This window comes from Aspergillus tubingensis (genome assembly GCF_013340325.1).
Source record: "Aspergillus tubingensis WU-2223L DNA, scaffold_8, whole genome shotgun sequence".
Classification (NCBI taxonomy): Eukaryota; Fungi; Ascomycota; class Eurotiomycetes; order Eurotiales; family Aspergillaceae; genus Aspergillus; species Aspergillus tubingensis.
Genome location: NW_023336282.1, coordinates 1,684,453 through 1,706,783, shown reverse-complemented (window position 1 = coordinate 1,706,783; position 22,331 = coordinate 1,684,453). Strand labels below are relative to the sequence as shown.

Below are 22,331 nucleotides of genomic sequence, written 5' to 3'. Positions count from 1 at the left end.
CTATCTAACCCTCTTCGCGTAAACCCCCCTGGGGCCCCGAGTCATAGTAGTGTCACAATAGTATCGTAATTGCATTAATTCTACCCAGGCAATTCTTGTTATATAATTTGCTTCGACTTCGATGACATATGAATGTAGAGATGAGAATACTACTGTGTAAGTGCAGCCGGGTACACGTTTAGTACTGATTTACTGGAGGTTCTCCTGGCCCCTTCTTAACTGATTCCTTTCGGTGACATTGGTATAGCAGAATAAATCATAGGGTGCTACTTCATACAGAAAACTCATCTAACAACTACCCCGTGCGCCTCATGCCATGCGGACACCAGCCGGACAAAGGTCAATGAAGAAAAGGGAAATGGAGTGACGTCAAACGTTTAGGCCGTCCTTGCGGAGTTCATACTTCTTTCTCTTGTCGTAAATGAAATGTGCAGGCCGTTTCAGAATGGATTGTGTGCTTGAGTTGGGTTGATGTGATATCAAGTGATGCGATAAAAGGCGGGGTAGGGAAGTGTTCGTCTAAACTTCTCTCCTGCTGGGGTATTAGGCGTAGATCTAGTTAATTTAGTAGGAGACAAACCTACCAGGTAGGTTCATGCTTCTCAATGCCCGGAGTGCGAATGGCGTTGCGGTCGCCAAATGGATTGTCCTCATCGTCATCGTCTTCCGTCTCTGACTCGCTGTCATTATAGACTTTCCTTGATGAGGATGGTACAGATATGCTCAAGGGGCGAGGGGGACGAGGTGGCTTCGGGGGGTTGACAACCAGCCCTGCGAATGAGTCGGGCAGGTCGTCGCGGTCAGGGGTCCATCCCGTCTCCAGGACATCCTGGTCGCTGTCACTGTCGTAGTCTACACTCTTGTCTAAGACTTCGAATGCCATAAGTGAGGTGACTAGCTCTTCGTTTGCGTGAATCAAACTACCCAGAAACTCCTCGCTTTCCACGTGCTGGATGTATCGCAGAATTTGGCGCCGTAATGTTTTGCAAGTCTCAAACCGGTTGAGGACTTCGGCATCTTCGCTAACCCGGTGCGTTTCGCGGTTGACTAGCTTGAGGGCATTGAGGAGGTTTGTGCTGGCGACGGAGGCTGATGCGAGGGTCTGTAGTATTTCCGGCTTCTCTTTCTCGAGGTTGAAAGACCTGCTTAGTGTCTTCTTTTCCTTCTTCTCCTTCCTGAAAGATGAGAGGGACGATTTGCTGGATGTGTGCTTGTGCTTGGGGCCACTGAGAACTGTAGCAGGTCCATTTCCGGCTGACACAGACACCGTATGGCCCATCGTAGGTTCGTCGGATTGCCCCGCATCTCGCAAAACTTTGGCTTTTGCCTGAGTAGCCGGCTGCTTACGCTTTGGTAGTTGTCTGTAAAGACCTGTAACCCGCTCCATGCCGGGAGTGTTCTTGTATGAGGCAGCCCATTGCCCGAAAAGCTGTTTGCATTTCTCTTTCACCAAGGGATCGGAAACCGGGTCGGTCGCAGCGATTCGTAGTCGTTCCAGTAAGGGCTCATCTGCAAATTCCCGCAGAAAGCGGTCGCCGGTGTTCTGGATTAGGAAGTCGAGAATTGTAAGGGCTCGCAATTGGCGGTGAAGATTGCCATACTTGCTGGGAGGGCGTTAGAGCGCTGTCGAGCAGAGGGAGTGAAGACACTGACAGCTTCTTACGCAAAGCGCGACTCGCTTCAGTAGGACCACTGGCCTGGATGCGAATGGCCTCGATAAGGTCCACGATACCACTGGAATCTTCCACCTCATATTGTTCGCTGGTGAGGACCTCGATCTGGACCGTCACAGCCGAATACGGCTTCTATAAATGAGCACATATATTAGTCCGTGAACAAGGGAGTGATGGAACCACATTTATATCTGTGAGTTTGCAGATAGATGTGAGTGTTGTGTAATTGACACTGTCCTCAATGCCAATTGGGCTAGGCCGCGGGAAGTTGCCAAATCGACTTACCGACGAGTGAAACATGGTGAAAGCACCGGACGAGGTGTATAGAGTCAATATTCAATGACAACGAACGAAAGAGACAGCTCCGCAAGTATTCAAATATGTGAAAACGATATTTGGAACTCTCACATGCGTATCGAATTATCTCCAATACATACAGGAGGATCGACCCGGTTAAGGAGAGGTGGGTCGCGAGACGAGACGCAGTGGATTGAACCCCCTTTGTCCTCTTTGTGCTCACAATTATATCCCGCCGACAAGCAAGAGAGTGAGCCCACAATGGTCTTACCCAACAGGGACCCTTCCCGGTGCCTAGAGAGATAGATATCTATCCAGCGCGCAGCGGGGATGAAGCAGAACGGTGACGTGTTAGGCCAACTGGATAGCCGCTGTGCTGCCTTGGCGGGGGGTACAGAAGGACCTGGTACACTAACAGGAGTAGCTTTGCATTGGCAGACTACTCGGCAGTGAATTGATCTCGCAGACCAGCAGCGTTGGAGCCGTTTGAGCTGCAGCAACTGCAAGAGACGAAGGATTGGACCGGCGCCTCCAACGTCATGCGGTGTTGATTCCATCCCGATCTCGTGACTGCCCCTCTTGCCTGTCCCAATTGGGACAAGTGCGGGGGAACTTTCCGACTCAGTGCCTGATTTGCCTGATGTGCGCCTGGGGCACACTCCAATGGCCCACGCCGATCCCGGGCTTCTTCATTCCTGCGAATTTGAACGGACAAGCATAATCCCACGAGCATTTCTGACCCCCAGTAATTGGACCTCGTTTGACGCAGGAACTGCTCGAATAATTAACACGAACAGTTCGTATCCTGTTGCTCAACTATTCGCCACCGTTAGCATCCCAATTCCATGGGTCTCTGGTCAACGAATGCGGCAGATCCTTGCTCCATTCGCAGGCCGCGTACTATCTCCATCTTCTCCCGTCTGGTCCTCTGCTCCACTCTGCTACTGGGTGTCAGCTTCATCTTAAAAACCCGCCCTCATCTGCTTCCATCCCTCCCCCACCTATCCCCCTCCTACTCCTCCTATACCCAACCCACCATCATGTCCTACCAACAAGAACGCTACATTGCCGAGCTGGCCGTCCAGCGTGCCACCCTCCTCACCCAGAAGGTCTTCAACGAAAAGGCCAAGGGCACCGTCTCCAAAGATGACAAGTCACCCGTTACCATTGGCGACTTCGGCGCCCAGGCTCTGATCATCCAAGCCATCCGCAAGAACTTCCCCAATGACGAGATCGTCGCCGAAGAGGAGGCCAGCAGCCTCCGCGAGGACAAGGCGCTGAGCGCCGAGATCTGGAGACTCGTTCAGGATATCAAGTTGGTGGACACCGAGAGTGACAACCTTCTGGGAGGCCCTCTGCCTAGCGAAGAAGCGATGCTGGACATCATCGACCAGGGCAAGAGTGCTGGTGGTGCCAAGGGACGTATCTGGGCTCTGGACCCCATTGACGGCACCAAGGGTTTCCTGCGCGGTGGTCAGTACGCCGTCTGTCTCGGTCTGATCGAAGACGGTGATGTCAAGGTGGGCGCCATTGGCTGCCCTAACCTGCCTATCAATGATGCCGAGACCATGTCCGCGGGCATCGGCGCCGAGCAGTCCAGCGGCACCGGCAAGGGTGTCCTCTTCTCCGCCATCCAGGGTGTTGGTTCCATCAGCCGGCCCCTCACCAACGGTGCTCTCGCGGAGAGCAAGTCCATCTCCATGCGCCCCGTCCCCGATATCGCTCAGGCCGTGTTCTGTGAGGGTGTCGAGGCTGGTCACTCCGCTCAGGACGACAACGCCGCCGTTGCTAAGCTTCTCGGTATCACCTCCCCCAGTGTGCGTCTGGACTCGCAGGCCAAGTACTGCTCGATTGCCCGCGGTGCTGGTGACATCTACTTGCGTCTGCCGGTGCGGAAGGACTACCAGGAGAAGATCTGGGACCACGCTGCGGGTGACCTGATCGTGCGCGAGGCTGGTGGTCAAGTGACGGATATCTACGGCCAGAGACTGGATTTCAGCAAGGGCAGGACCCTGGCGGCCAACAAGGGAGTTGTCGCGGCCCCCAAGGCCCTTCAGGACCAGGTCATCGGTGCGGTGAAGACTGTCCTGAAGTTGTAAGGGCTAGGTGACGATGATAAAGGGATTTTTTATCATGAATGTAATAGATTCTCGATCAGTTCTGTCAGACCGTGCACGCTAGATGCGTCTCTAAAAGTACATAAAAAGAAAGGATACCAATTGCGAACCAAAAGAACCGTGCTCGGATATACATGTACAGAAATAATAAACACAGTTTCGTTCCCCCAAAATATAGACGCCAATTTCAACGAATCTTCTTGTCCTTGAGCTTGATCGTCTCGCCATTGACGAAAATACCCTTGCCCTTGTAAGGTTCCGGCTTGCGCCATTCACGGATCTCCGCCGCGAACTTGGTCACAAGCTGCTTGTCCACACTCTCCAGCAGGATACGAGTCGGCTGAGGTGTGCTGGCCTTGACGCCCTTGGGAATACCCAGCTCAATGGGGTGCGAGTATCCGACCTTCAGGGACACGAACTGCTGACCGGGGTATTGGGGCTCCACGGTGGTCGCCGTGGGTTCAATGGTAGCTCTGTAACCGACACCAACGAAACTCAGAATGCAAATGTGACCTTCCGACACTCCGAGGATGTGGTTCTGTAGATGGGCGCGCATGGTTCCTAGAAAAACAATCCCTCGTCAATTATGATCCAGCAATGAATTCATTTCCAACGGAGTAACGCACCCCACATAGCACGCTGGTGAGTGATCTCTGAGTCTTGAACGGCAAGAGTAGCTTTGCGAAGGGCTTCATCGTAGTCGATTTTAACGTAGGAAGGGACGTTCAGCGACAATTCACCTAGCGCTCAAATGTCAGTTTCGCTCCGCTTTTCAGACGCCACTGTTATGAAGTGTAGCCATTGTTCCTTACCCAGGGGTCCTTTGACCTCAACGGCCATGTTAGGGAAGTCAACAGACTTGGCCTTGGTCTTGGGCTGAGGGAGGTCGATGAACTTCAGGGACACCTCCGGGGGCACCGTGATCGCGGCGCCGCCAACTCGCGATTGTACCGGGGACGTGGTCGAGAAAGGTTGTGTCCGGAGAGGGTGAGAGAAGGCAGGGACGAGGAAGTTGGGCAGAGGTCCTTGTCTCAAAGGACTCCGCGCAAGCTGCCTAAAGCAGCTCTGAGACAAGTAACATGACATGGCGACGGTAATTGTGGATTTGAGGTCTGTATGAGTGCTTGGGAACTCCGATGCCGACTGATTTTGTCCGGAGATCTTGCACTCCCGATGTGGTTAGTGTGGGGTCACGTGATGGGCTGTATAGATGGCACGCTCTCACTTCCCTTTTACTTCCTCCACATCGCAGAATGTTGTTTGAATAGCTGTGGATTTGTTTTCTTTGAACCCTAGTTTGAGTTGATTTGTTATTCTGCTGATTGTTCTGATGTGATTACCGGGTGTCTCATCACTGTACTACAGCTTCGGATGTGCTGTTGCTTTGACTGTTGCTAAGATCTTGCTGCTTCGTACTTTTAGCTCGCAGCTTGTATACCATCCAATTGCTATTCTTTTCTCTTCTCTGCTTGATAATATCTGCTATTTTAATTAACATAATCTCTGCGCTTTTCTACCGCTAACATCCCCAGGGTTGTGACATATCACCACAGCCGAAATGCCGGGAAGCTCAGGCATTAGAATGTCCTTCACTTTGTTACGCTACCTAATACTAATACTAAACATCTGCAATGCCACAATTTCTGCTAGTTCAATGGATGGTACGTCTGCTTACACCCTTGGTTTGGCTTACGCTAACCTACTAGCAAGTGCTTTCGGCCGAAGACCGAAATTCGAACATGGACGCCGATCTAGCCTCTTTATTGACTTCCAAAAGCCACCAGCGTGAAGTGCTATTTTCAGATGCACTCGGACTTCTGCAGTCAATACAGACTCTTCCATCTTGTCATCAAATGGCAGTTTCAAAACTCGTTACTTCCTGCCAGTCGATCGGGGGCAGATCTGAAAAGCCGGACCCACACACATTTACGACGCTGGAGCACATCCGCTCAATTTACGCGGCAAGACTTGCCATATGCGAGCTCAATGAAGCGGGTGCTGCAGTTCCCACTTCATGTCATCCTATAACTATGCGGCTGCCGCAGAAGAAAGGGCTCTTCGGGCTGTCCACCGGTTATAAGACCCACTTTAATGCTGCAGAAACCGTTACCAAAGGACAATTGGAGTCCTGTCTCCGTTCTCTAGAGTCACGGCCGCAGTGGTGGACATCATATAGTAACAGTAGGCAAAATGCCGTGGTCATATGCCAAGCAGCCAGATTTGAGAATGAACGGGAGGAAATCATTGAACTCCACCGGTCTATTATTGAAGGCACGATAAAGCTTGATCATGGGCTTCAGAAAGCATTGAAAGTGGCCGCAACTGGGCTCTCTCAATATAAGGACTTCCTGCAATCAGTGGAAGACATGAGAAGCAAGCTGGTCGTCAGCATGGAGGAGACGGAGATACACTTCAAAACTAGGTTCGAGAATTTGATCCTCGACATGGGTGTCCACGTTGGCTCGATCCTAGAGCCTGTGGTTTCCACTATAAGGAATCTACATAGCAGCACGGCGTCTCTTGACAAAGTCAGTAAATCACAGCTTGCTAGAGCTATGACTGACGTATAGCAGGATATAGCGAACGCAGCGGAAGGTGTCAACAGCTTACGGGACATCTTGAAGCTCGTTGAGGATGAAGGCATAGCATGGGGTCAGCAGCAAGCAGTAACTCGACAGCAGGATGCTCTCACAATGAGTGACCTAGTTTCAGACATTCAAAGCGACATAGAAAAGCTGTCTGGCACAGTAGCAAACTTCGACTCTGCCCTAGTAAGCCCTGCCCTCCCATATAACTTCTAGAGATTGACTATGTCAGGAATGGCTTGCTGGCAGGTTTGTCCAGATACTTCAGCAAGAGCAAGACATATCTAAGGTTAGCAGTAACCTGTGAGCATGAGTATTCAGCTAACCTCTTTAGCGCCTAAGTAATCTTGAAAATGCCCTAAGTGGATCTCAAATGATCGCTGAGGACCTGCGCAGCGCTCAACTAGGGCAGAATGAACTCCAAGAGCATATCCTCACAAATATGCGGATCTCTCAAGCGCTTTTCGATAAAACAACGGCCGCAGCTGCGAACCTGCAGACAGTTGTCGACGACACTGTGAAACGACTTGAAGATGTGCCTGCTTCAAGCCGTCTCTTAGGCTCATACCCTACACCCGTGTATAGCCTTTTAATCGGCTTTGTTGGTGCACAAAGCCCCAGGGCAGCCATAGTTCTACTCGTTGTTTCCATATGTACGTATTTTATAGTCTATGCATGACCTAGGCTTGTTTCTGACAGTGTTGATCATAGATCATTTCCTCCTTGATTCATGACATCATGGTCACCAGCATAATGTGATGTTTTATATTATTGCTGTCTTATATCGATAACATGGTACTCAGTGATCAAAATGATACACTATACGATGGTCTGGCTTTCAGTATATTTGCAATGAGCGATAGCACCTTAATGTAGCACGAAGGGACTGTCAGGACCGCCCCCTAAACCGGTGTAAGAGAACAGTAAAGCTCTGAGTAAAGAGATAATTATAGCAGATCCTGTAGAAATAAATGTCATTGACCCAGATGTCAGCTACCTAAGATTAGAGATATTGACTAGCTAGAGTACAGGCTCTAGGCATAGTATGAACAAGGGATGAGAAGTTAGTCCAGATGGACTGCCTGAGCCTTTAGGGTTAAACTGGGCAGAAAACAGCGGTATGATGCGGCAGAAAAGCGCCCGCCGATCAGCAGTCAGTCTCCCTCCACCCTTCGCCGTTCCCTCCCAGCCTCGCTGATCTCGATCTCGACCTCAATTGTCTGAAGAAACTCTGTGACCAGGCGAATAAATATTCATACTGTACGTGCTTCATTCCTACACTGTCATTTATATCCATTCTTCCCGGAGACATCAATCGCAACCCCCGCAGCAAACGTCTCCGATCCACACGCAGACCGCCTTCGCAGCTGGAGCGGGCATCTGGGGTTGCGGTGTTCTCCCCCAGAGCGCCACCTTCGAAGCAAGGTTAGCTGGCTTGATCTCCCCGAGACATTGCTGTGGATGGCGCAGGGGGTGGTTGCACGCTCTGAAGGTGGTGTGAGCTCCTGCCCGGTGGAAGATCGAACACGATGCGTTTCCTTTCTGCCTGGCGATAAGCTGACTTGCTCCCCGCGACTAGCGTTGAGCCTTGATCGCTGGTTCACCACTCGAGCTACCACGGATCGTTTTTATTGGTCGTATCGTCCGGCATCGTGAGCGCGTACAGTCGCATTAAACCCGCGATCGGAGCGCACCCAGCTTTTTCACTACAACGTCACACAAGATAATGACCGATCCCACCTCCGACGCACCTGCTATGGACGAGTTCGCGCAGACTCGAGGTGGCGACGACCTCTTCGACGATGAGATCGTCCCCGTTCCCGCCGTTGAACAGCAACCTGAACCCGAAGTCCATACGGAACCTGCCCCCGCTCCTGTTGTTGAAAGCGATGCGCCGCCACCTGCTCGAACTGACACCCCATCATCACGGTCGCGTGGAGGCGAAAGGCGAGGACGGGGTCGAGGCAGAGGACGTGGTGGGCGGGGATCGCATAACGGAGGCCGTCGTGGGGATGGGGCTGTGAAGAACAAGCCCGTTGAAAGTGCTCCTGAGCCTGAGAATAAGAACGGGGAGGGTTCGACTCCGGAGTCGCCGGCTGAGGGAGATCAGAATGGCAAGGAGGAGACAACGGCGTCGGATCCTAAGCAGGCTGCGGCCGCAGAGGGACCGCGCGTGCCTGCGGTTCGCGGAGACAGAAGTGCTACGGGTGGTTTAAAGAAGGTAGGAGCATCTGCGATATCTATATGTATGCTTGCTAACTCGCTCCTAGCCGAAACTTACGGAAGAAGAACTGTCCCGTCGTATTGCTGCCGCCAAAGAAAACGCTGCCAAAGTTGCCGCTGCACATGCTCGGGCTGAGGCAGACCAAGCGTCGTTCCTGGAGCGCGAGAAGGTTGCCGAGGAGAAGCGACGCCAGGAACGCCAGCATCGCAAGGCCATGGACAATGAGCGGGAGCGTAACCGACTGCGCAAACTGGGTGCCTTGAACGGAAGGGAGTGGGACGCCGAGAAGAAGGAGGAACATTACAATCCCCGTGGTGGCAGGGGTGGCTTCCGGCGAGGTATGCACGGTGGTGTCTCTGGATATGTCCGGCGAGACTTTGATTCCCAGCCCAGTGAAGAAGCCAGTGAAGACGCCCGTCCTCCTCATCATCGGGGTCGCGGACGTGGTGGTCGAGGTGGACGTGGCCGCGGTGGACATCGCGGGCCTCGAGGAGATATTGCAGCGTCCGACGGTGCTGCTGATCAGCCTGCTTCGGGTGAAACCAAACCTAAAGCATCTGCTCCAGTCATCAATAACGAGTCTGAGTTCCCATCTCTACCTGGAAGTGAGAAGAAAGAGAAGGAGAAGGCTGGTGAGGAAGCGCCCCCTACCCCTGATCTGCTCAAGTCGGACTCCTTGTCACCAGTGGCGGGAGCTTCCTGGGCCGATCAAGTCGAGTCTCAGTAATCATACATTTACGAATCTGCCCGGTTTCCTGATCATTGTGATATGATTTCAGCTCTAATCTGCGCCAAAGACACATGAATTCTTGCACTCATATTCCCCTAAACAGTACTTGTTGCTTGCTTTGATACGATATCATTCGAATGGCCTACGAAAGCCTTGCCCATCACTATGCGTTTTTTCCAATATCCTTATCCTCCAGAGATGAAAGCTTTGCTTATACCTGCTTGGTTAGCTATGACGTTATGTACATACCTATACCGCACCGCAATAGAGGCGAGTCTCATCCCACTGTCTTAAGGTATGCGAATTAGCCGTACTAGATAAGGACATCACCTGCATGAACTATGCGATCATCATTCATCCAATGCCCATCAATACAGTCAGTCCAGAACGCCTTAAGTCGTGGCATTCTTCTGCGTAGCTTCCATGGATATAACATCCTGACTAAGCCGAGTGGCAATAACCGGCCAATCAAGCAGACCCCTATGACGTTTGTTCATGATGAGATCACTCCCCTTCATGAGAGATTCTCGACTATAAATTGCCTAGAATCTATCATAGACAGAGATTGATTTATCACTGTTATCTCTATAACTCAGGCCAAACATCTAGGTAAGTTAATGGCGATTTGCTTATACGAAAATCAAAATATATCATCACCCCAACTATCTACCCGAACTATATATATATATACAACGTCACCAACATCGCCCCTAAAAACCAAGTTTAACCAAACTAACAAATCTGGCGCCTCTAGAGCAATACAACAACTCTATTTTTTTCCCCCAATAACACACATCACAATATACATACAAAATGTCCCAAAACCGTCTCCCAGGCTCCACCCGCGGCGGCGCCAGCGCTCAACCCACACCAGCCAACAACTCCGGCGGAGGCAGTGGCTGGGGCGACGAGGGCTATCCCAAGGGAGGAGGTCTAGGAACAGCGAACCAGACGTCGTCGGACGATGGGGTTCCTGTACGTACTACCCATCACTACCCTCTTCTTGGAAAGCAATGCTAATAAATCTATGTGATTAGTCCGACATCCTCACCACGCCCGCCCTGCAAGGCATCTCGCAGCAAAAGCAGGCCGCAGAGCAAAAGTTCATGAGTCGGTGGGATGAAGGACATGATCAGCGAGAGGGAACTTGTGCTACGGAGGATCATAGCTTCATGGGCACGAAGCCTGGTGGGTCGGATGCGTTGCCCGGTTGGAATGTGCTGAAGGATAAGTTGGGATTGTAAGCTTGCCTGCCTGCCGCTCCTTCCTTCCTTCCTGATGCTCTGGCTGTTCCGTTTTTGGGATGCGGGCTGATGGGGTGGGGTTGGGTTTTTAGTCTTTATCCGGAGTAATTGGGATTTTTCTTCTGGGGTTGGTAGGGTTAATGAATGATATGAATGGATGGTATCAAATGAAATATGGTTTTGGGAATTGAGAATATGTTATGTATTTATTGGGGAGGGATGTTAAGAGGGGTTGAACAGGCGTTGATAGTAAGGTTGATGTGATGTGGTTGGTTTATTGTATTAGTATAGCATGTATGTAACATTGAAGATGGATGCATGGTTTATGATAGCTTTTCCGTCTCGTCTATTCTTTCTTGGCTGTCTTGCCCTTGATTCGGTCCCGTAGGGCAACTATCTTGCCACCCAGGCGTCCCTTGAGAGTTTGCGCGGTCAACGCGGAGGCTTCTTCGGCCGTAACGAAGCGACGGACAAGAAGGTTAAAGATGCTGCCGAAGGCGAGCGCAACTACGGTGCTGGTCAGGATGATCACGTTGTATGGCATGCTGAAGTCGGGGGTGGGAAGCGGGAGGAGAAGGCTGGTGGTGCGGATATAGATCGGGTGGTTTTGGCCGTTCGCTGCGTCGAGCTTAATTACGGCGGGAGCGACGTTGAAGCCGCGGTTCGCGTCCGGGGGATATTCTGTGTACCGCAGGATCGCTTTCTCAAAGTCGTATGTGAGAGTCACAGTCGACGCAGGCGGTATCGTCATTGCCAGCTCCAGCTGTGTTCCTCGCTCTCGGTCGATGGCCGGTCGGTAGAAGGATTCACGGATAAATTGGGAGGCGGGTACTTGTTGGCGTAGTCCATCGCGGCCTGTGATAGAAGCCTGCAGTGTGTGGACATATGGTCGGAGAAACCATGGTAGTGTCTCAAAGTAAATGAAGTCGACAGAGTTGGAGTCAGACGGGTTGTCGAAGATGATCCGCATGCCACCGCGCTCTTGGCCGTGACCAACAATCGTTCTCTCCGCGCTCAAGACAGGCTCATCAAGTGGCACATGAGTGGTAACTTCTTGTTCAGGGATGGTGATGTCGAACGGAGTAGAAGGCTCCAAAGTGAAACAGCGAGTGAAGCCATCCGGCCTCTTGGTCTCCACTGCACCTGGAGTAACAATTACCTCGCGCTCAGGCGGCACCCGTAGGCAGACCGGCTCTTGAGAAGCATTATCCGTGAGAGGACAAGCGCCACTGAGGGTGCGTCCGAAGATTTCCGTCAAGCTCCAGCCCTTTTCCGATGTGCTTTCCAAAGGATAGCAGGTATCATCGGAATGGTAGGGCTTGAATGTATCGCATGCAAGCTGATCAGAAGGTACAGGTCGCGGAATGGGATTGCCTGCATAGTAATTAGTATATGAATCAGACTTCAAGTGCCAATAAACGAACCGCGGGGTCGCTTCGACCGGTCAATATCAAGGACAATGTCCACGGTCTGATCGACATGCACGTAACACTCTCCTGGCTGAGGACAGACAGGACTGACATCCACAGACATGCTCTGCCAAGACGCATCAAACAGCTTATGTCCATCTAGAAGGCTAGAAACGCCTGCCTTGCCCTTGCACGGAAGTAACTTCAGGAATGGCGTAAGATTTTCAGTGCAGACCACCTCGCCAGGAAGTGTCCCGTGCAGCAGATGCAGATTGCTGGAAGCTGGATGGTCTCCCATCAGTTCAAATGAAGCAACAGGGCGAGTGGTTCGGGTTGAGTCGATGAAATTCAGCGAGGCGCAAAACAATCCCGACAGAGACTGAGTCAGGGTAATCCATTTCGCAGAGGCCCTAATGCCCATCAGTATCGTTGCACATGCTACGTCGTCCTCTCCTTCCCGGTCACACATACGCTTCATCATCAGGTGCATCTATCCATGCCCATAGCTCAACACCAGTACCACCCTCTTTGCTCCCATTCCAAGGACGGGGACCCCAGCTCTCAGCATCCCATCGTCCAGTAGTGAACCGTAGATGAAGCTCCTTCGTGTTGGCGTGCTGTAGGATCTGACCTAGCGCTCTCGGAAGATAGCGGAAATGGCGCTCATCGAAGGACTCTTGGGACTCATTGCCACGAAAGTTGAAAGATGCTAACAGAGATGACTGCGGGAGTGGTTGGAGGTATAGGCTCTCGTGGTAGTCGGAAGTCGCTGATGTGAACGAAGAGAGCGCGACAACGAAAAGTAAAGTAAGGAGAGAGAGGACCGTCATCACGTCATGCTTGCCGATGCAGAAAGTTCTAGATACTGTGTAGTGATTCTATCGCGTACCTCACTACCACTAGCAAGCCATACACGGAGTGTAAGTTCAGTCCTCCGAGCGGCGGAGAAGAACGGTCGATTGCGCTTTTTCAAGCAAAGCTGAATAACAGGCTGACCGGGCCGCGCGACAGTATCAAGCCTGCATAAGATGTATCAAGCGTCAAAGTGTCCAGATCATGGCACCGATGTCGCCAACTAGTAAGGTGGAAAGGCCGAGCTGCACTCCGCAAATCAGCGGGAATCGACAGGGGGACTCCGGTTCAACTTATATAAGCGCCAACCGCGGTTAGCGCCACGCCCGCAGAATCTCGACTCTCCATCGCAATCTCCATTCAATCTCTCAGTTACGCTCTGACCATTCGTGCTCTCCCCACCCTTCATTCTCCCTCTGGCATCATCCCATCATGGCGGCGGAACAGAGAAAGCTGCTTGAGCAGCTTATGGGAGGTAAGTTGCTCATCTTCAGCTTCTACCAAGCTCTAAACAACAGCTAATCCAATTCTTTTTTTCCAGCGGACCAGCTCATAGGTACCGGCGCTCCCTCTCGCAATGCGCAGCTCCAAATCACCGATCCGAAAGTCTGTCGCTCATATCTTGTCGGCACTTGTCCACATGACCTCTTCACCAATACCAAGCAAGATCTGGGCCCATGCCAGAAAGTTCACAGCGAAGGATTGAAGACGGAGTATGAGACCGCCTCGGCGGCCGAGAAGGCCAAATGGGGATTCGATTACGACTATATGCGCGACATGCAGAAATACATCGATGATTGTGACCGACGTATTGATACCGCTCAGCGACGATTGGAAAAGACTCCGGATGAGATCAGACAGACCAACAACTTGGTAAGGCATACACTCACTCCCATCTACAGGATACTTCAAGCAGCCAAGAGAAGACATGGAGCTAACTACATCTCTAACGATATAGCTGAAACAAATCTCCGACCTAACGAAAACCATCAACACGGGCCTCCTCGAGATCTCGGTGTTGGGCGAAACCGGCTCCGTCGCACAGGCCCTGAACGAACTGCACAAGATCCGCACCGCGAAGCACCAAAAGGAAACATGTGAACGCGAATTGAAGAACCTCCAAGATACCTCCGGTCCGTCAGGTCATCAGAAGCTGCAAGTGTGCGATGTCTGCGGCGCGTACCTGAGTCGTCTCGATAACGACCGTCGGTTGGCGGACCATTTCTTCGGAAAGATGCACATGGGATACTCGGACATGCGCAAGGGGTTTAAGAAGCTCAGTGAGGAGCTTAAGGGACGGCCCCCGCCGGTTCGTCACCACGATGACGATGATGGTGGCTGGGGTGGACGCTCCGGTGGTGGACGTGGTCCTCGGTATGGCGGTGGTGGTTACAAGAAGCGCGGTCCTCGCTGGTAAAATATTGATGAAGCGTCTTGTTTTCTGTTCCTTTTCTTGGAGTTTATTCTGCAATGCTGTTGTAATTTGTCTGGATTTGCATAGCGCAGGCGTTTTTGTTACTACTACGTCTGGGATGTTACGGATTAAATAAAAATATAATAAACATGTACAGGCCGACTGCATTGCTTTCAACTTTCATCTCCGGATCCCCTGTGTGGACGTGTGGCAATGAGGACTGAGTAGTAGTAATAGTATTACGATAATATCATATTCGAGTTGTTTACTGAGTATATGAAGTCATCATAGAGAAAAATGGTATAAAATAGTAGAATAGTGTTCATTTTGACATACAAATTCAACGCATGTAAAACAGCATGCGGATAAGAACAAGATGAGATGAGGGGAAATTCCATAGTAAAGGAAGAAGGAAAAAAAAAGGAGAAGGGATAAAAATAACAAACCCAGTGTTGAAACAAACCTCGCTGGGGGTACATAAAGTCCATTGTTCATGGCAAGCACAAAAAAAAAAAAAGCAAAGAGAACAGATCAAATAGATAAGCAGCCCGTAAAGTCGCCCAAATACCCGTTTTGGAAAGAAAAACCCTACCCCAGCACATGGGAATAGCAGTGCGGAAAAAAAGAAATTACACCAAGCCCCCGGAGATAACCCTGCAAAGAAAATTTGGAAAGCGAAGATATGGGAGAAGAAAGACGTTACTGTACAATAGGCAGTGTTGAAACACCCTTTCCCCCCCTTTCTCTCTTTTTATTTTTTTTGTATTTGTCTCTCTACCGTGCATTCTGCTGTGGACCGTGTCCGTTGGTCCTGGTCGCCGTTGCTAACTCTTCTATCAACATCGTGTAGTTTGAGCTGACTTCTGGTCGACGTAGGAGGATATCCCGGACCACGCTTAGCTGGGAGGCATCTGCGTTCGGGGCATGAGATAGAAGTTGCTGGATAGCGGGTGTATTGGCTTGCGCACCGAGTACCTGTATTGCGGCGGCGAGCCCGGTGAGGGGTGGTTGGTTGGGCTGTGGAGGCTGGTAGGGGGTGAATTGTGGAGCTGCAGGTGGTGGCTGTTGTTGGTGTTGTGACTGAGCTTGATGCCCGTAGGGTATTTGCGTTTGAGGCGTTCCGTCGTAAGATGATACAGGAGTGGGTGTGAACTGGGACGCAAGCGGCGGTCCAGGAGTCAGGAAATGCGCTTGCTGAGGCGTCCCCGCTGCCACGGTCAATGGGCTGGCAGAAGCACCGGGCTCCTGGCTAGGGAAGTGCGAAGGAGGCTGCACAGATGGCGGATTGGAATCGCCAGTCTTGACGGCAAAGACCACGAGCATGACGCGCTCCGGTGTCGGATCTTCAAGAGCGTTGTTCTCCAGAAGCTCGATGAACTCCGGCTTCTTGGTGGAGCCTGCTTCAATAGGGATAAGGTAGGTATCCTTGACAGCTGGCAAGGGATGTTTGCCAACAACACCATATCTCGAACGATCTTGGAAGTAGCTGAATAGCTTGTCAAACCCTGCACGGTCCTTAGGGGAGTCGGGGCGGCTGATCGAGATAACAGTCACATCAGTCGAGGAGCTGAAACGTAGACCGCAGAGGTATTCGCTGGCGAGAGCAATCTCAATCCTTCCATCAATGGACAATGTCGGTGGAGCAAGCTGACTCCATGGTATGCGTCCGCTCAAGTCAGCTCCTCCGACATGCTTCGCGGAGGAAGTAAACTCGGTAATCGGATTCATGACGACCTTGCCATGCCAGATGGACCCTTCGTCATGAAAGTCCTTTGGTGAGTAGGGGGGTGAGTCGGGCTCATCGTCTCCCAATAGTTGATCGATCTCAGCATCAGCCTGAGCCTTGGCTGCTGGCAGCTGCTCACGAATATGAGCAGACACTTCGGGGAAGACCTGCTCATGGCTGGTGCCACCGGGAGAATGAGCCCGCGCGGGGAAGTGGTCCTGGTGAGTGGTGACACCATCAGTCATCTTGGTGTCAACATCCTGTGATTTCGATGCCTTCCGGGTGTCATCAGTTTGAGCCTGGGGGCCAGGGGTCGTTGGGCTCTGGCCAGCGGAGCTGCCATCAGGATCAGCCAAACTGCGTCGAGCGGCAGCAGTAGAGAACACAGGCTCGCTGGCGACATTGTGGTTATCATCTTCAATAAACTCTTCACCCTTATGGGTCCGTCTAATGCGAGGCCCTTGTTCTTGCACGATGATGTGCTGCCGTTCAGCTTCCCGCTTGATTTCGGCATCCTTCTGCTGCAGTTCCTCACTTGCCATGTCTTGGGTGCTCATCTTAGAGAGGGCATCGGGAGATAAACTACCTACGAGCAGACGGTCCCGTAGAGAAGGGTTCTTCTTTACGTTGAACATGATCGTCCGCAATTGTGACCTATACGGCTCTGTGGGCTCCCCAGTTCCTCCGCATATATTCTCATACATAGCGCTCTCGAGTGAGAGAGAAAGCTGCCGGGCAAATTCCTCCACCGATTTCACCCCGGACCCTTCGGGGATTTGGAACGATCCTCGTTCCTGGGCCTGAGTAATCTGCTCTACAAATAACTTGACCAGAGCTTTGGCAACACTCTTGCGAGATGGATGCGTCAGCTGGTCCGCGGATTTCGAGCTATCAGTCACTGCTGTCCCTGCAGCAGAGCTTTTCCGGGAAGAAGGCGCACTGGGCTCCTCCTTCACTTGAGCCGGTTTGGCAGCGGGAGCTGGCACAGGCGTGGCAGGTGCTGGCGGTGACATCTTCTGCTGCTTCGGTTTCGGTCCCTGGTGTGTCAGTGTTAGCAGAACCGTCCTCTCCCTATGATACTATATTAACGAGAACTTACCGGTTCAGGCACTTGCGCCTCTTGGTGTTCATCGAATTTGCGCTTCTGGGCGCTTGTCGACTGGGTTTCAGGAACATGTCCATTCTTCTCAGGAGCTGGCGTCTCGGCTTCAGGAACTGGTGCAGCCGGCGCAGGAGGCGCATCAGGCGCATCAGGGGCAGCAGTAGAGGCTGGAGCGGGAGTTGAAGAGGTTGCAGCGCGCGCAGGTGTGCTGGTCTCTGTCTTGGGCTCGCTAGCCTTGCGCTCGCTGGTCTGACGCTCACTGGCCTGAGACTCACTCGTTTTGCGCTCGGCCGTCGGAGGTTCGCTGGCCTTGGGCTCGACTGATTTAGATTCGCTTGTCTTAGGCTCAGACGCCTTGGGTTCACTTGGTCTGCCTCTTCGGCCGCCCTTCTTGCCCTTTCTGCGTCGAGATGCCTTCTTCTCCTCAGCTTCCTTGCGCCTCTTTTCGGCAGCTTCCTCCCAAGGCTTTTCACCACGCGCGATCTTTTCGAGAAGAACTTTGTGATTCTCTGGCTTGCATTGCTCACAGAAGTATTCGTCCGGCTCTTCCCCCTTCGCGTATGTCAAGCCCATACAGTCATTGTGTTGCCAGGCCGAGCATCGATCGCAGCAGATCATATCGCGTTCAACATCTTCCTCCTCTTCATATTCGCCACAAATGCATCGAATGATTTCTTCTTCTTCGCTGGGAGCAGGTGTCGGTTCGGCGGAGGGTTTGGGAGGTTTGTCTTTCGGCTGGGCTTTCGCCTTGGACTTCTTCGCGGGCGTTTCGGTGATCATGTCGAGGTTCTTGTGCTGGCCCTTGGTCGAGCGACCGGAGCGTCGTGGTTCATCTGGCTTAGTAGTTAGCTTTCTGTCCCGACGAGAAGTGGAGTGTGCTGCCAGTCGCCACCCATCGGGAAGGCCGACAATGGTCGCACGACTTTCGGTATACAATAGCTTACCGGCCATGATAGAAGTATATAAAGTATTCAAATTTCTACGGCGCGAAGCTTTGCGGGTTGTAAAAGGTCTGAGATAGAGTGAAGAAAAAAAGGATTGCGCACGCCACCCAAATCTCGTTCTACGGCATCAGAAGGGCTAAAGTAATACACAGAGGAAGGCTCTGGAAAGTGGCACTTTTTGTTTGTTTGCCCGGTCCACGCAGGTATTACTTTGTCCTTGCACTTCCAGCAGCGATTTTTAGTCTAGAGACAACGCGTGGGCGCCGGTGGGTGGTGTCACACCAAGCGGTTGGGTGGTGCTGAGTCTCGTTTGAATGCTGTCGCGCGCAGCGTGAATGCTTGGCGTGAGCGGGGTCGCGTGTAGACTGCGCAGCGCCTGAGGCGGCTTATCCCCGAGTGAATCGAGAGATGACGATGGAAGTTTCGCAGAATAGCCTCGCAGGAGTGTCTGGTGATGAAATGAACGTCCAGCGACGAGCAGCGGGGGATGCTGGGAGATGGAAGAAGACAGATGGTGGGAAGAGAGGAGATGCTGTCGCGGTTGGATCGGGATGCTGAGTCATGCACACGTGACTGAGGCTCCGCGGAGAATGGCTTGGCAGGCGCCAGTCCGGCTCCTTCTCGTCGCGTCTATTTTTCGGCGCCCTCGAAAGCTTCTCCAGATCCCCACATAGACTGTCTTTTACTTTTCACGATCTTCTTGCCCGTGCTACTTTCCCCCTCTCCGAAGTTGACGTGTTGTTTAGAGCTCATCTTAAATCAAATCAATACCTATAATCTTTTACTATCCCACCTTTACTCAGTACAGATCATGGCAGATGTTCGATCATTACTTCGGAATGAGCTCGCCGCCCGCAAGGGCTCATCCCAGGCAGGGAGCAGCGCAACGAACCGTGTGACCAAAAAGCGCAAGGTAGACCCAGCAGATGATTTGAGGCGCAAGAGGATGAGGGCAAGTGTGCCATCTGGTCCGTCGACCGCGCATACCGTACAACCGCCCAGTGCACGAGCTATCGAGGAGGAAGAGATGGAGGGATCAGAGCAAGACATCGCCGGACCGCAGCCGCCATCTGACATCGCACTTGAGCAGCCAACTGCTCAACCCGATGTACAGCCATCAGATACGTCTCTTGTAGCCGCCGAACCGCCTGCACCGACCACTCAAACCATCGATGAGGATGAATGGGCCGCTTTCGAGCGCGAAGTTGTCGCCCCCACCCGCATGCCGCATAGGCCGGCTGCGCTCGCCGCAGAGGCGACCATATCAGCAGCGCCAGTATCTGCAGACGAGCTCGCCGCCCAGCAGCAGAAGGAGACCGAAGCGATCAAGAAAAGCCGTGAGGCCGAGGTTGAAGGAGAAAGGGAGGATGCAGCGCGGTTTATGGAAGACGAATTTGATGAAATGGAGCAACTAGAAGAGCGTGTCAGACGTCTGAAGCACAAGCGTGAAGAGCTGAGGAAATTAAGGACCATGGAAGATGCAGAAATGCAGAGAATGGACGAACCTCCTTCCGCTGCTAGCCCGTCAGGGGACCAACAAAATCCACCTGCAGGCGACGCAAATGAAGATGAAGACGATGAAGACGACGATGATGATTATGACGATGACTGGGACAATTGGAGATTCAAATGAATTTAACGCGGCTAAGGGTCGGGTGTGGGAAATACAGGCGTCATTTCATACGAGGGAGGTCCCGGACTTTTCTTACTTACAGTGATACCCAATAAGCTATGTGAAATCACAGGCCATTGCTCTTAATTTTCTTAATGGGCCACAGTACACTTTTTATCGGTGTGGGCGGTATCCCGTGTTTCATGATGGGGCAGCGACATATTGTACTCTTAACATATTATCTACGATGAAACTCCTATATGCGAGAGAATGTATACTGGATCAGCCAGAAAGGATGGAAATGTATTTTTACAGTCATTTGCAATCATAAGTATGCTTTATATATCACATAGGTTACCACTCTAACTCTTTAGGGGTGTTGACTGGCGTTCTCGCCTTGGTCCTTTGAAGACTGATCTTCGGCTTCTATGTAGCTTCGAAGTCCACCCCTGTTGATCCTCATAGCTTCCTCGATCTCCGCTTCCCCTTCTCTCAGAAGATGTTTACCGCGAACAAGCTCGCCCTTTTGCTTTCTTTTCTCCTCTTGTACCTGCTTCTCTCGTTCAGCCAGCGCTTTCTCGCGTCTGTCACGTTCAACCTTCTTCCGTTCTAGCTCTTCTCTTTCCTCGGCGGTCATGTCGCTTTCTGGAGCAGCCGGCAAGGTAGAGATGTAAGCCTCAATAAGCGGATTCCGCGCTTTAGGCGTGAGGGCGATGTATCTGAGATCGGTGATGATGGACGGAGGGAGAGCCTCCAGATTAGATGACCGATTTAGTTCGTGTAGTGGCACAGATTTTAGTAGCGCTGAAAGATCAGACTTGCGCGTGCTTTCTGACTGTTTCAGTCGAGAAACCAAATCGCGATAGTACTTCTCTCGATCTTTGTCTGACATTTGCGTATCCTTCATCTCTGGTTCCTTTTTGTATTTGCGCTTGAACTCGGGCCAATACAACTTTGGTGTGGCGTGTTCCTGGAGGAAAGCCAGGTACTTGATGCGCGGGTCCTTCTTTTCTTCCTTCTCTTTGCGTTCTTTAAGTTCTTGAATCCGGTCACGACTCCAGTTGGACCAGACCTCACGGCGCGTTTTCATGTTTGGTAGCACAGTGTAGCGGGTATCATCAATGATCCGGCCTTCTTCGATGATCTTCTCCCACGTGGAGAATGGGTTAATGCGATAGTCGTCAAGAAGATCACGGAATAAAGCTGTGGCATCCTCCTCCGTGAGCGGAAGCCCCTCTGCGCCTTCTTCCCATACTTCTTCTCCGGGTTCGCCGTATTCGCCAGGGTCAAGGCCATATTCTTCTCCCATTGCCGCCAGTTGGTATTCCATATCCTCTTCTGTGAACTCCAACGGCTGTTGGTCGTCCCCTTCTTCGGTTCTCGGTCGCTTGAAAGGTTGCTCTTCCTCACCCTCGCTGTCAGTAACTTCGACCTCCTCATATTCATCGCTCTCTTCCCCGGCCGCTGGAGCAGCACCAGCTTTTGCTTCTTCCAACTGTGGTTGCTCGGAGACCTTAGCTTCCGGTTCTTCTTTGGCGACAACTTCCATCTCCTCGCCCCGCTCCTTCCTCTCTTTTGCCTCTCTCTCCAAGCGATCGTATTCGAGGACCCCTATCAGGACCTCCGGGGGGATCTTCCAAAAACTTTCGTTTGTTTCGGGGTTGTGTACAAATCTCCTTCCCAGCTTCGTCTTCACGAGCACCCATGGCGCGCAGCCAGGAATGTCATGTTTGGTTTTCGGCCTATCCTGTGGCCCACGGGGCTTGCGGTCATGGTAGCCTCTACCACCACGAAAGCCTCCGCGTGACTGACTATCGAACGGTGCTCCGTGTGGTGCAGCGCCATGCCCGAAGCCATGAGGAGCATAAGGAGTCGAAGAGAAAGGAGGAAGTGTATCCGGAGTTAGGAATGGCGCTTTATTTGAGGGTTCTGGTGCTGCGGCGGGCGGAGGCTGTACGGGAGCGGCCTGAGGTCTCGTATATGTGGATTGCTTTGTCTGCGAGTTGTAGTAATACAGATGACCTAGGTTTGATTAGAGCGACTGTAAGAGGAATCCGGGTAACTGGTAATCAAACCTGAAGGAGCTTTATGTTCGGTCCATCCTGGAGGTAACGGAGGGGGCGGGGTATACGTAGATTTAAGCATTGCGACCACAGAAGATCCAAGAGAGTGCGCGAAAAGGTATCAATTAAGTGACAATAGTATAACAAGACATTCGGTTGCAGTTTAAGGCGCGAAGGAAAGATTTCCGGAGCGGGATCGCGCAGGCCGAGAGCTTTCGCAATGAGAGTTCGGGTGGTCCGAGCTTGGCGGACTGATGGTCAGCCCGGACGCTCAGAGGTGGACGCGCCAGGGCGAAGTTGCCTGGTCACCACTCTGCGGGAGCTCATCCGACCTTCCTG

General features: G+C 52.0%; 11 protein-coding genes across 11 annotated transcripts; 6 read left to right on the top strand and 5 right to left on the bottom strand.

The window, feature by feature from the left end:
* Positions 1-519: 519 nt before the first annotated feature.
* AtWU_06926 (LSB5 family protein) lies at positions 520-1,973 on the bottom strand (the record flags this gene model as incomplete). Its single annotated transcript, XM_035502035.1, has 4 exons — positions 520-532; positions 585-1,604; positions 1,654-1,805; positions 1,959-1,973. 4 exons carry the CDS (start codon positions 1,971-1,973, stop codon positions 520-522), a joined length of 1,200 nt encoding a protein of 399 aa, XP_035357928.1.
* Positions 1,974-3,010: 1,037 nt separating this feature from the next.
* On the top strand, positions 3,011-4,069 carry AtWU_06925 (3'(2'),5'-bisphosphate nucleotidase; the record flags this gene model as incomplete). The annotated part of the gene is made up of 1 exon (XM_035502034.1): positions 3,011-4,069. One exon carries the CDS (start codon positions 3,011-3,013, stop codon positions 4,067-4,069), a length of 1,059 nt encoding a protein of 352 aa, XP_035357927.1.
* A 205-nt stretch (positions 4,070-4,274) lies between these two features.
* AtWU_06924 (mitochondrial 54S ribosomal protein uL6m) lies at positions 4,275-5,173 on the bottom strand (the record flags this gene model as incomplete). The annotated part of the gene is made up of 3 exons (XM_035502033.1): positions 4,275-4,648; positions 4,714-4,827; positions 4,900-5,173. The coding sequence occupies 3 exons, from the start codon at positions 5,171-5,173 to the stop codon at positions 4,275-4,277; spliced, it is 762 nt and encodes a 253-aa protein (XP_035357926.1).
* A 568-nt stretch (positions 5,174-5,741) lies between these two features.
* Positions 5,742-7,406, top strand: AtWU_06923 (putative nuclear membrane fusion protein Kar5; the record flags this gene model as incomplete). Its single annotated transcript, XM_035502032.1, has 5 exons — positions 5,742-5,748; positions 5,798-6,615; positions 6,661-6,858; positions 7,007-7,325; positions 7,384-7,406. 5 exons carry the CDS (start codon positions 5,742-5,744, stop codon positions 7,404-7,406), a joined length of 1,365 nt encoding a protein of 454 aa, XP_035357925.1.
* A 992-nt stretch (positions 7,407-8,398) lies between these two features.
* On the top strand, positions 8,399-9,623 carry AtWU_06922 (uncharacterized protein; the record flags this gene model as incomplete). Its single annotated transcript, XM_035502031.1, has 2 exons — positions 8,399-8,893; positions 8,943-9,623. 2 exons carry the CDS (start codon positions 8,399-8,401, stop codon positions 9,621-9,623), a joined length of 1,176 nt encoding a protein of 391 aa, XP_035357924.1.
* Positions 9,624-10,439: 816 nt separating this feature from the next.
* AtWU_06921 (metallopeptidase M24 family protein) lies at positions 10,440-10,870 on the top strand (the record flags this gene model as incomplete). The annotated part of the gene is made up of 2 exons (XM_035502030.1): positions 10,440-10,601; positions 10,664-10,870. The coding sequence occupies 2 exons, from the start codon at positions 10,440-10,442 to the stop codon at positions 10,868-10,870; spliced, it is 369 nt and encodes a 122-aa protein (XP_035357923.1).
* Positions 10,871-11,216: 346 nt separating this feature from the next.
* On the bottom strand, positions 11,217-13,109 carry gpi16 (GPI-anchor transamidase subunit GPI16; the record flags this gene model as incomplete). Its single annotated transcript, XM_035502029.1, has 3 exons — positions 11,217-12,244; positions 12,295-12,689; positions 12,751-13,109. 3 exons carry the CDS (start codon positions 13,107-13,109, stop codon positions 11,217-11,219), a joined length of 1,782 nt encoding a protein of 593 aa, XP_035357922.1.
* Positions 13,110-13,563: 454 nt separating this feature from the next.
* Positions 13,564-14,548, top strand: AtWU_06919 (LUC7 domain-containing protein; the record flags this gene model as incomplete). The annotated part of the gene is made up of 3 exons (XM_035502028.1): positions 13,564-13,606; positions 13,673-14,004; positions 14,090-14,548. The coding sequence occupies 3 exons, from the start codon at positions 13,564-13,566 to the stop codon at positions 14,546-14,548; spliced, it is 834 nt and encodes a 277-aa protein (XP_035357921.1).
* A 771-nt stretch (positions 14,549-15,319) lies between these two features.
* Positions 15,320-18,324, bottom strand: AtWU_06918 (putative PHD finger domain protein; the record flags this gene model as incomplete). Its single annotated transcript, XM_035502027.1, has 2 exons — positions 15,320-17,308; positions 17,371-18,324. 2 exons carry the CDS (start codon positions 18,322-18,324, stop codon positions 15,320-15,322), a joined length of 2,943 nt encoding a protein of 980 aa, XP_035357920.1.
* An 804-nt stretch (positions 18,325-19,128) lies between these two features.
* Positions 19,129-19,950, top strand: AtWU_06917 (uncharacterized protein; the record flags this gene model as incomplete). The annotated part of the gene is made up of 1 exon (XM_035502026.1): positions 19,129-19,950. The coding sequence occupies one exon, from the start codon at positions 19,129-19,131 to the stop codon at positions 19,948-19,950; it is 822 nt and encodes a 273-aa protein (XP_035357919.1).
* A 349-nt stretch (positions 19,951-20,299) lies between these two features.
* Positions 20,300-22,074, bottom strand: AtWU_06916 (FF domain protein; the record flags this gene model as incomplete). Its single annotated transcript, XM_035502025.1, has 2 exons — positions 20,300-21,951; positions 22,005-22,074. The coding sequence occupies 2 exons, from the start codon at positions 22,072-22,074 to the stop codon at positions 20,300-20,302; spliced, it is 1,722 nt and encodes a 573-aa protein (XP_035357918.1).
* Between the last annotated feature and the right edge of the window lie 257 nt (positions 22,075-22,331).